This window comes from Cetorhinus maximus, chromosome 10, assembly GCF_964194155.1.
Source record: "Cetorhinus maximus chromosome 10, sCetMax3.hap1.1, whole genome shotgun sequence".
Taxonomy (NCBI): Eukaryota; Metazoa; Chordata; class Chondrichthyes; order Lamniformes; family Cetorhinidae; genus Cetorhinus; species Cetorhinus maximus.
This window is the reverse complement of record NC_135888.1, coordinates 45,622,868-45,634,953: the sequence shown is the minus strand read 5'-3', so window position 1 is coordinate 45,634,953 and position 12,086 is coordinate 45,622,868. Positions and strand designations below refer to the sequence as shown.

The window sequence follows — 12,086 nt, the reverse complement described above, 5'->3', positions numbered from 1 at the left end:
AAGTGTTAGACAGGGCTAAATGATTCCATAACCAACGGATCAGATCTAAGATCTGCAGTTCTGCCACATCCAGTCGTGAATGGTGGTGGACAATTAAACAACTCACTAGAAGAGGAGGTTCCACAAATATCCCCATCCTCAATGATGTGGGAGCCCAGCACATCGGTGCAAAAGACAAGGCTGAAACATTTGCTACAATCTTCAGTCAGAGGTGCCGAATGAATGATCCATCTCAGCCTCCTCCGGAGATCCCTAGCATTACATATGCCAGTCTTCAGCCAACTCAGTTCACTCCACATGATATCAAGAAACGGCTGAAGGCAATGGATACTGCAAAGGCTATGGGCCCTGACAATATTCCAGCAATAGTACTGCAGGCTTCAGCTCCAGAGCTTGCTGCGCCCCTAGCCAAGCTGTTCCAGTACAGCTATAACACTGGCATCTATCTGGCTATGTGGAAAATTGCCCAGGTATGTCCTGTACACAAAAGGCAGGACAAATCCAACCCGGCCAATTACCGCCCCATCACTCTACTCTCGATCATCAGTAAAGTAATGGAAGGGGTCATCGACAGTGCTATCAAGCGACACTTGCTTAGCAATAACCTGCTCACTGACGTCCAGTTTGGGTTCTGCCAGTGCCACTCAGCTCCTGACCTCATTACAGCCTTAGTTCAAACATGGACAAAAGAGCTGAACTCCAGAGGTGAGGTGAGAGTGACTGCCCTTGACATCAAGGCAGCATTTGACTGAGTGTGGCATCAAGGAGCCCTAGCAAAACTGGAATCAATGAGAATTAGGGGGAAAACTGTCCGCTGGTTAGAGTCATACCTAGCACAAAGGAAGATGGTTGTGGTTGTTGGCAGTCAGTCATCTCGGCTCCAGAACATCACTGCAGGGGTTCCTCAGGGTAGTGTCCTAGGCCCAACCACCTTCAGCTGCTTCATCAATGACCTTCCTTCTATCATTAGGTCAGCAGTGGGCCTGTTCGCTGATGATTGCACGATGTTCAACACCATTCGCGGCTTTTCAGATATTGAAGCAGTCCATGTCCAAATGCAGCAAGACCTAGACAACATTCAGACTTGGGCTGATAAGTGGCAAGTAACATTTGCGCCTCACAAATGTCAGGCAATGATCATCTCCAAGAAGAGAAAATCTAACTATCACCCCTTGACATTCAATGGCATTACCATCACTGAATCCCCCACTATCAACATCCTGGGGGTTATCATTGACCAGAAACTGAACTGGACTAGCCGTATAAATACTGTGGCTACAAGAGCAGGTCAGAGGCTAGGAATCATGCAACGAGCAACTCACCCCCTGACTCACCAAACCTTGTTCACCATCTACAAGGCACAAGTCAGGAGTGTGATGGAATACTTCCCACTTGCCTGGATGAGTGCAGCTCCCACAACACTCACGAAGCTTGACACCGTCCAGGACAAAGCAGCCCGCTTGATTGGAACCACATCCACAAACGTTCACTCTCTCCAGCACCAAAGCACAGTAGCAGCAGTGTGTACCATCTACAAGATGCACTGCAGGAATTTACCAAGGTTCCTTTGACTGTACCTTCCAAACCCACGACCACTACCATCTAGAAGGACAAGAGCAGCAGATAGATGGGAACACCGTCACCTGGAAGTTCTCCTCCAAGTCACTCACATCCTGACTTGGAAATATATCACCGTTCCTTCACTATCGCTGGGTCAAAATCCTGGAACTCCCTTCCTAACAGCACTGTGGGTGTACCTACACCATAGGGACTGCAGCGATTCAAGAAGGCAGCTCACCACCACCTTCTCAAGGGCAACTAGGGATGGGCAATAAATGCTGGCCCAGCCAGCGAAGCCCACATCCCGTGAATGAATTTTTAAAAAATCTTTACCGTTTAAGGGGGAAGATTTTGAGCTTGTGCAATAGTCCAAAATAAGAGATGGTTAATTGTTTAGTAGCTCTCCCTGCTTTTATTCCCATTGAAGTCAATGCATGCTCATTGTCACCCAAACTATGCCAAGACACAAAGTCAAGATCTATTCCAGTGGAATTGCTAACATTTAGTGATTACATTTCAAAGTGGTGCATTGTTTGAGAAGCAACTTGCCAATTGTGATAACCTACTACATAAAGTCTGACCTTGCTTCCATTGTTCTGAGTTCTTTGAGTCAAAGCATGTGATAAGAAAATGATTCTACATTGAAAATGTATTGTACAGAGAAAGCCTGATTAAAAGCAGGAACGCTGTTAGTCCCACGCTGTGAATAACGCTGTCTCATTCGCATTGCATGTAAGTGGGAGACAAGAGGGAGAATAGTTTACTAAAGCAACTGTTTAACTAAACCAATCTGCAGTCAACCCCTGTTCAGCTGTTGCCACAGTCTGACTCCAAACTAAATGGATGTACTGGAACACAATGAACTACCAAAGATCAACAAGTTAATGTGGTAATATTTCTCGTCTGCATCACGGTTTGAACGTAAGTATACTTCACTAAGGAGAGCTGCCTCACATGACTCCTGGCGTCTTCCAAACTTAAACTAACCTACTCACTATCGCACCAAATATTATGACCTTGGGAGCTAGTCAACTGGTCTTAAGTTAAAACTTTCATCTCCTGTGTACAGAAATGGTTACTTTATCCTCTATAACCTTATCCTTCACTAGAGTTGAATAGCACTGCAGAGTTTACAGATTTGCCCTCGATTATTGAGAAGTGAGTGTACTTGTTCATTGTGCCTGTCTAACAGTAGCTACTGTTGAAGCACACATTCCACAAACTATTCAGGCATGCCAAGCAGTTCAGGACAGTCTCATGCTTCAGTGTCTCACCATGGGACTCAACATCCATCGGAGACTGCACTGTGGGGTCAATGCCCGATTTTGTTTATGTCTACAGTGCATAATGGGCCCAGGTTTTGCTGGAGTGGGGCATTTCCTGGTGTGACCATTAGATTTTTTGCTGCACCCTTCAACTCAAGATTTTTCAGCCCTGTTACTCACCAGAGGTACAAGCTGATAATGTAGGGTTGCCAACTGTGACTAAATCTATTCCTGGAGGTTTCATCACATGACTTGCCCCTATGCTCCAGCCATTGGTCAGCCAACACATCCATCCTTGTAACTTACTGCCTTCCTACACCAATTGGAAGCAAAAAGACTCATTACCCAATTGGTGATGCTTGATTGACAGCCAAACAGCCTTTACCCCCATCCCCCATTTTTAATATTTTTATATCTGATAAAGAGAAATATTCAAAGAAAATGACAAAAAACAATCCATTTTTTAAATGTCCCGATGATTTTTCTCCAGGGTTGCACACAGCAGTGTCCTGGAGATTAATCTTCAATTCCTGGAGACTCCAGGCCAATCCAGGAGGGTTGGCAACCCCATTAATGAGGGAAACAGGGGATCGGGGACTTCAGTGAATGATGGGACTCACAGTCTATCTCCTTAGCCAATGAGATTTAAGGATTGAGAAAGAAATGGAGGAACAACAAAAATCCTCCCTCCCTAACAGCACTGTGGGTGTACCTACACCACAGGGACTGCAGCGGTTCAAGGAGGGAGCTCACCACCACCTTCTCAAAGGCAATTAGGGATGGGCAATAAATGTTGGTCTAGACAGCAATGCCCACATCCTGTGAAAGAATTAAAAGTAGGCAATTAGGTGAATTAGAGTTCAATTAGGTATAGAAAGAGTAATAGGGAGGGCAAGAGAGAGAGGCAGAAAGGAAAATTAAGAAAAAAATTAAACTTCGCATTTTAAAAATCTCTAAGAACAAAGATCTCTTTCTCTTGTACTCATATTGCTTTCCTACAAATGCTCCAAGCAATCTTAAAATGTTGCAGGCTAATTATTACCTACCATGACGAATTTACATCCTATTGAGGGCAATGGGCAATCAGCTCTGTTCATTCATTGGCCATGTGGTATTAGGACTGCATGAGAGGTGTCAGCCTGGATTCTGTGTTCATGTCTCTGAAGTGGGACTTGAGTCCACAGTCTTCTGAGTAAGGGGAAAGAGTCAGATTCAGCCAAACAAACTCCTGGCCAGACCGGAGCTGCAGAACTGCGAGCAGTTCCGAGAACCAAAGCTTAGAGAAGGAACAGTATAAGCTCACAAGAATGATACCTGGATTCCAAGGGTTCATTGTGAAGGGAGATCAGACAAACCAGGATTGTAATCCCCAGAATTTAGAGGATGAAGAGGTGCATGGGGGCACCACCACCTGCAAGTTCCCATTCAAGTCACATTCCATCCTGACTTGGAACTATATCACCGTTCCTTCACTATGGCTAGGTCACGAACCCAGCAAGATCCCATAAGCAGCAATGAGATAAATGGTCAGATAATCTGTTTTAGTGATGGGAATAAATATTAGCCTGGATATGGTGAATCCTCACTGGCTGGCGTTTAATACCCCTTGAAGTTGCCAACAAGCCACTCAAATATAAACAATTGTGAATAGTTCAGGAGAAACACTGCCACCTCAATATAACTTGAAAATATTATTTATTTTCTTTTTTCTCTCTCTTTAGTGCAGGAACCATTTCATTCAGGAATATATTAACCCCCACGTGTATTTCTGATAATGATGGGATAATTATCAACAACTCTGTGCCACTTCAGGCCATGGCCAGGATGATTTGAATGAGTATTTGTTTAGAAAAGAGCCAGTGACTCCCTCCATGTTGTGTATCGCAAAATATTGGCAACATGCAGAGACCTGAGGCCAGACTGAAGAGAGAAGAGGGCATTTGATTGGGTCAAGAGGAGAGAGAGAAACACAAGGTCACTAAGTGGGGCCCTGAGCGTTATTGGTAAGACTCCCAAAGAGTCAGTTTGGATAGGAATTGTATAACGTGGGCCCCTTACTGGATATGGGAAGTGGGAGGGTGGTGGGTCAGGCATATGGCCAATACCCTTCAGCTGCTTCTGCTGATAGGGAAACTAATCATGCTAGTGGGACGTAAACTCTCTCTGAGACATTGGCAGCAGTTTGTACAAATGCTGCAAAGAGCAATCAATACTTGCCCACGCAAAGCTCTACATGGTTGGAATATCAATCACTCAGATTGATCAGCAATACAATCTATTTAGATGATTCAAGTTTCAAAGTAGGAACACAGCAGCACTGCTGGCTCAGTGACTTTATCTCAGTCGGTACCTCAGACATTCAGGCCATGTCTGATCCTTCAAGGCCACAACAGAATTCCCCTCCCTAAACTGTAACTGGGCTCAGTGCCCCTGTAAAAAGGGAGCAGAAATTGGGCAGGGTCTCGCCGGTCATAGCTATTGGATAACCTCTGCTGGAAGTGCTCCTGGGTGGCTATCAGATCAGGTGCGACTGCAATCTCTCCACAGTAAAACTGTCCACAACCCTCTGTCCAGGTTCACATTGGAGTGAGAGACCGGAGATATGAGAAATCATATCCCAACAAAGACTCGATTGTATCCTAGTGAGGAATCCACTGCATCCCATCAAAAGATAGGAGGAAAAGCAGAAAAACGAGGGGGTGGGGAGGAGTGGAATGAGCAAATTGGCACATGCCCCATGCCTGTCACTGATGCCCCTCTCAGCTTTCACTTATCTTGATGCCCCTGTATCTGATGCCCTTTTGTCTGATAGATGAGAGGACTCCCTATACTATGAGCCCCCTTTCTGAAGCCCCAGGTACCATTACTTGAGAAACTGCAGAAAGGAGTTTACAAGGATGATATCAGAACCAAGAAGTTACAAATATAGATAGATAGCACTTTTCGCATCCACCAAATATCTCAAGGCACTTTACAGCCAATGAAGTAATTTTTGAAGTGTAGTCACTGTGGTAATGTAGGAAATGAGACAGCCAATTTGCACACAACAAACAGCAATGTGATAAATGACCAGATAATCTGTTATGTGATGTTGATTGAGGGATAAATATTGGCCAGGGTACAGGGATGACTTTCCTGCCCTTCTTCAAAATGGTGCTATGGGATCTTTTGCATCCATCGAAGCAGGCAGATGGCAGTTCTGACAGTGCAGCGCTCTATCAGTACTGCACTGGAGTGTCAGCCTTGATTATTTTGCTCAAACCCTGAAGCAGGACTTGAACTTGGGACTCTGTGGCTCAGTGTTGAGAGTGCTACCAACTACCAGCTGAGAACTGAGCCACAGTTAGCATTGAGAACTAGGAGGGGTGGGTGTAGGCAGAGGTGGCCTGACAGAGGTCTTTAAGATTATGAAAGGTTTTGATTTGATGGTAGATGTTTCTTGTGAGGGGAAACTGGAGCTAGGGATCATAAATGTAAGTTAGTCACTAATAAATCATATGGAATGTCGACAATAGCACAGCCCCATTGAGCCGAATGGCCTATTTCTGTGCTGTTATTGCCATTCTTCATTCTTTGCTGAAAGCTCTCCCCACTCCTGTGCAGGAGACGGTAACATCAATCACTGGGGTAGGGACTGCCTGATCAAGGTGCCACACCCAGAGTCAGGCTCCAGAGCAACCAAATCCCATAACAGCACCGATCAATGTGAGACTCCCTATTTCATACTGAGGGTTTTGTATATTAAATACCTTTTCACCAGAGCACAGTCTCATCCCAGTACGGATGCCTCAAGCCGCTCCCTGAATAGGGTGAGCTTCGTCTTGGGCTCCCTATACTTTGAAACCTGTCTGATGCCCTGGGTACTATTACCCTGATGCCCCCCTTAGCTCTCACTTACCCTGATGCCCCTGTATCTGATGCCCCTATGTCTGATAGAAGAGAGAACTCTATATCTTGAGCCTCCTGTCTGATGCCCTGGGTACTGTTACCCTGATGCCCCCATGCCCTCAATTACACTGATGCCCCCCTCACCCCTCATTTACCCTGATGTCCCTGTATGTGATGCTTCCATGATAGATGGGAGGGCTCCCTTTGCCTCAAGCCCCCAATCAGATGTCCTGGGTACCAATATCCTCATGCCCCCATGCCCATTTACCCTGATGCCCCCTCACCCGGTTCTCACTCACCCTCATGCGCTCCGCCGCCTCCCCGATGCTGGTACCCAGGTGGCTGCTGCAGGGTCCCGGGATGGCACAGCGGGCACACACCGCCCTGCCCTCGGTGAAGCAGAACCAGCCCTCCTGGCCGGGGTGAATGGGGCAGTCGCCGCATTCCGGAGCCCGGGGGGCGGGGAGCTGCCCGCAGTCCGCCCGCCGACAGGTGCAGAGTCGCCGCCTCGCCTCCTCCACGTCTCCGGAACCCGAGCAGCTCGGGCAGGCTGCGGCTCCCGGGACTCGGGCAGGCTGTCCCGGCTCACGGTCCCTGCTCTCCGCCTGGGACATGGTCAGAGAGGAGCGGCCGGTTACAGGTGAATGCGGAAATACAGGATCGACACAAAGGTCACCGGGGAAAGCAGAGGAGCTGCAACTGGCAATGCAGGAAATACAGGAGGGGCAGAGGCAGCTGCCAGGAGCAGTAACCAAACTCTAATAATGCTTCGATTTAAAAACATCAACAAGTCCATGCATAATACTTGCAAACTCCAAGGCTCGGAGGGGAACAAATAATAAGAATTGTGTTGCACAAACCCTTAAAACAAGGAACTGTTTGTCAACTTTAGGTTGGTTGAGCAGGGAGGCGAGATAGCCAGCCGCCCTTCGAATGTGAGCATCTGATGGGACAAGCGATGTGTTGAGACAATGAAAGAACTGCACTTCTATCGGGCCTTTCAGGAGCTCAGCTTGTCCTAAAGCACTTCACCATGTCAGGTTTGCACGTCATTGCCTGTTGTTTGCAAACAACCAGGGTATCTCAAACATCCGGCCATATATAGACGCTGCTTCTTTAATGTCATTGCAACAGCCACATTTGTATCCAAAAAATCAATAAATGTCTTGTATGTGGAACATTTTTCAAGTGTCTGTAAGGCCTGGGACAGGGTCTAGGATGCGGACAGAATCTGAGACATGGCCAGCGTGTGGGGGTCGGGTCCAATAACGAAGAGCCTCACACATTGGCAGCTCATAGCTGCAAATTGCGTGTTATTTTTTTCCAAAATTATATTTTATTCATAAAATTTGTAAAAGTACATCACATAACAGTTCAAATTTCACATTATATACATAGTCCTGGTTCTTGGAATCTGCCAGTCTGCAACGCTCTTTACACCAGAAAGTTTCGGGCAGTCCAATATGCGACCTTCATGGTCTTCCAGCAGTGGTTGATGTTTGTATCTGTACATCCCTGGGAACAGCTCGTGGAGCACAGTGGCTCTGAATTACAGTGCTGCTTGGATGAACCTCAACAAAGACCACTGCATCTTTCCAGGCCTGCTTTGTCATTGGGAGTGAGACTCCAAGTGTGCAGGAAGGATCTGACAGGGAGGGCCCTTCTAACCACCAGTCAAGCTACGCTTTGGTGTTTGTTTGCAAGTTCTGGCGATGAGGCATTCTCCCAAATTACTTTGACAGTCTGATCAGATCATCCGACAGGACCTACCAGTCTGCATTTCCCGCAGGACTCAAGGATGTTACATGCAGACCACTGTCTGATGGGCTTCTGCCAAAGGTGTTTCATTGCACAAACTTTTCCACAATGGGCAGGTGCTATGGAACGGTCCAACTGAATGGAACATTCCACGGGAATGTGGCCAGACCCATCCTTTGCAATACTAGGGACAGGAAGGACCTCAGCACAAAGTGACACTTGGCATTTGCAGACAGAGGATCTATGCACAGCTCGATGCAACTGCACACAAAGATGGCCATCAGAATGAGGATGACTCTGAGAACTCTCTTCCACTTTATCTAAAGATATCTAAACATTGTGTCCCTGTGGACAGGGTTCATTTTCAATATCCAGATAAGGCAGAAGATGGCTTGGTGACCACCTCAGCGCAGGAGTGGGGTATGGGCCAGACCTGCGCAATGAGCGCCTTAGACCTCATGACCAAGTTCTTCCCTGTAACGGAGAAGGAGCTGTCTTCAATTTCCTGATAGGTTCTTCCAAGAAGCAAGATTCTCTAGTGGGAGTGAATACTCCAAGTTGAGTGTTGTATCACCCAGGCAACTTCTAATTAAGGGATCTAGCAATTGGTTTCAGATCAGCATTGGTAACAGCTTGGGAGTGGCTCTGCTGTCTGAAATCTAACCCACAGTTAATGCTTGTTGAGACAAAAACAGATTGAAGGTAGAGTGGAGGAGAAACCTTTGAAGGAATAATTTGTTTCACCCATTTCTTTCAAGATTATCCCTGTCTTTCTTTGCCCTGAAAACTCAGTAAATCTGTTATTTTAATTTTATCTTCATGTGTAAAAACAGTCAGGTTTTATCTGTTTTATTTTGCTTGCTATCAATAATTAATCCATGCTTTAGAATTGCAAAAGAATAATTTAGTCACATTATGTGATTAAACCTTCTCATAGCAAAATCAGAGGACATGCATTTCAATTCATTGAATCATAGAAGGCAATTATATTTACCACATCAGCACTGGTCTTGTCTTTTTAACCAGAGATCTTCTCCAATCCCATTTCCCCGCTCTTTCTCCAGACCCTTTAAAGTTTATCTTCAAATAAAAGTTGTGTTTTTGTTACTTTCACTTAAGTCTGTCCAAGCAGATGGTCATGGCTGGAGGTCTTCATTCGGCAGTTGGCACAGCAATCCCACTGCCTATTTGAATAGAAAGAACTTGCATTTCTATAGCACCTTTTATGACATCAAGATGTTTCAAAGTGCTTTTCAAGTCTTATGTTTAATTCCCCACCCCACTCTTACTCTGAATGTAGTATAAGGGTCTGGTTAATGAGGGACTGAGTATAGTGCCACCTACACAGTGATGTAAGAGACCACATGACCCACACCCAGGGTCAGTTGAGTGTTGGTCAGAACCCTGTGTACCAGCAAGCATGGGGACAGCTCCTGGCTTTTACACTTTACTGTGTATTTGTAAATAGTTCTAAGAGTCAATAAAGACTTACAGTTAATCTACTTATAACGACAAAGACTTCTTTAGACCTACTGAACTGTAACCAACAACCTACAGCATGGCGGCAGCTTATGGAAAAACCCCAAACCCTGCTAAAATGAAGAGCAAACCAAAATGCTGGAAGACTGAGGAAAACTTTAGCAAAGCATTCTGACCTGAAAGGAAAGCTCCAGAAGCAGAAGCACAGAGGAAAAATTGCCAGGAAAGAGCAATATTTAAAGGCTTGGAAGCTGAAAGCAGAAATTTAAAATTCCTTACTGCAGCAGAAGTCTCCTTTGGAGGTCCAGCTTCAGAGCACAGAGTCGGCAGAACTTTCACGGGTGAGCTGAATCTTTTAAAATTCTAGGCTGTAGCAAGTTCTGAGAAATCTTTGAAGTAATTCAGAGTCAGAAGTACAGTTTGAGAGAAACCTGTTGCTAAAACCTGATCCCCGATTCAGAGCCTGAACACGTGGTGTCTCAGTTCGTCAGAAACAAAATAAAAAAGAGAAAGAGTTAATTAAACATTTCAGGAACATTGCGACTGTTCAGCTCGGTAAAAGGCAAGCTGAAGCTAGAATTCGAGGGACTCATGAGTCAAAAAGTAAAACGCTGAACAAGAGAAGTCTGCAGGCAGCCATTGTTAAAAAAGTTTTTTTCAAGCTGGGCACCACCGCCATTGTCGAGGGGCCTGCCAAAAACGGAAAGCACCGGAAATCCATTTGTCTCCAGGTGAATGGCAATGCCATCTTGAAATTTAGACAGCTCTTAAAGCAGAACGAACACTTCGAATTTTAAACAAGAATCAGAACTCCACACTTCCAAGTCAATTCAGACCAATCCAAGGCCCAGATCAATCACAAAATTGGGGACTTTGGAGGAAAAGATTCGTAAGATACAGCATCGCTTCAGGTTTAAATAAAAAGTCAGAAGAAGAGTGGGTGAACATGCTGCTTTACTATAATAATAAAAACAAAAAACTACTGCGGATGCTGGAAATCCAAAACAAAAACAGAATTACCTGGAAAAACTCAGCAGGTCTGGCAGCATCGGCGGAGAAGAAAAGAGTTGTCGTTTCGAGTCCTCATGACCCTTCAACAGAACTGTTGTTCAACAGTTCTGTTGAAGGGTCATGAGGACTCAAAACGTCAACTCTTTTCTTCTCCGCCGATGCTACCAGACGTGCTGAGTTTTTCCAGGTAATTCTGTTTTTGTTATGCTGTTTTACTTAGTAGGCCAGATTGCGGATGACATAGATTGAGAATTAATGAATCATCCACAAATTTGAAGAAGTGCTAAAATCATTCAACATTTATTTTAATCTAAGAAGCAATAAATACTCAAAGGAGCTAAATTCAATAAGAGAGTCCAACAGCCAGGAGAACCTGTTGATTCATTTATCAATGATCTATACAGGATGGCAGAAGGTTGCAAATGTGAAGATTTAAAATCAGAACTCATCAGTGACAGAATAGGTGTAGGAGTAGCAGACGACGCACTCTCTGATCTCCTGCAAGTAAAGGAAGATCTAACCCCGGAAAAGGCAATCCAGATAGTTAGACAGTCATAAATCCATGAGCAGCAAAGGACTGTTTTAAGGGGAGAGAATGAATCATAGTGCAGAGGCCAACCCACAGTTCATCCAGTTAAGCAACAAAGACAACAGACACTCCAGGCCACGGAAAGTAATACCCAAACCAGCCAGCAGAGCAACCATGCCAACACTGCGTAGCAAAGCGTCCCCACAGGTGTGATCAATGTCCTGTAATTTCAGCCCAATGCTTTCAGTGCAACAGGATGGCAAAAACAGCTGAGATTCGCAGTGTTTGCACTGAAGCTGGAATGTTTGCTATCAGAGCACATCGAAAAATTACTACTGAGAAAGATTTCTTGGAAGCTGTAAATAAAGTTATCAAGTCCTATGCCAAGTTCAGTGCTACTCCAAGATACATGACCTACAATTAATTCAGCCATAGTTTCTTTCTCTGCATGACTGTAATATTTGCATTCTGTAACTGTGCTTTTGACTAGCTGTAATAAGTTTAATGAAGATCGTTTTCACAAATTTTGTGTTCCAGTACAAATAAAAACTTAAATTTAAAAAAGAGGATGGCAAAAACTCTGAAATGCATAGAAG

The 12,086-nt window shown here is 45.0% G+C and overlaps 1 protein-coding gene across 1 annotated transcript in view; it reads right to left on the bottom strand.

Annotated features, from left to right (window-relative positions):
* LOC144685647 (B box and SPRY domain-containing protein-like) overlaps window positions 1–10,435 on the bottom strand; it is a 43,761-nt gene extending 33,326 nt beyond the window's left edge. The window contains exon 1 of the mRNA XM_078550392.1: window positions 7,013–10,435. Within this exon, the coding sequence (XP_078406518.1) occupies window positions 7,013–7,327 (315 nt within the window). The 5' untranslated portion in view covers window positions 7,328–10,435. The remainder of the gene's footprint in view (window positions 1–7,012) is intronic.
* Window positions 10,436–12,086: the final 1,651 nt, after the last annotated feature.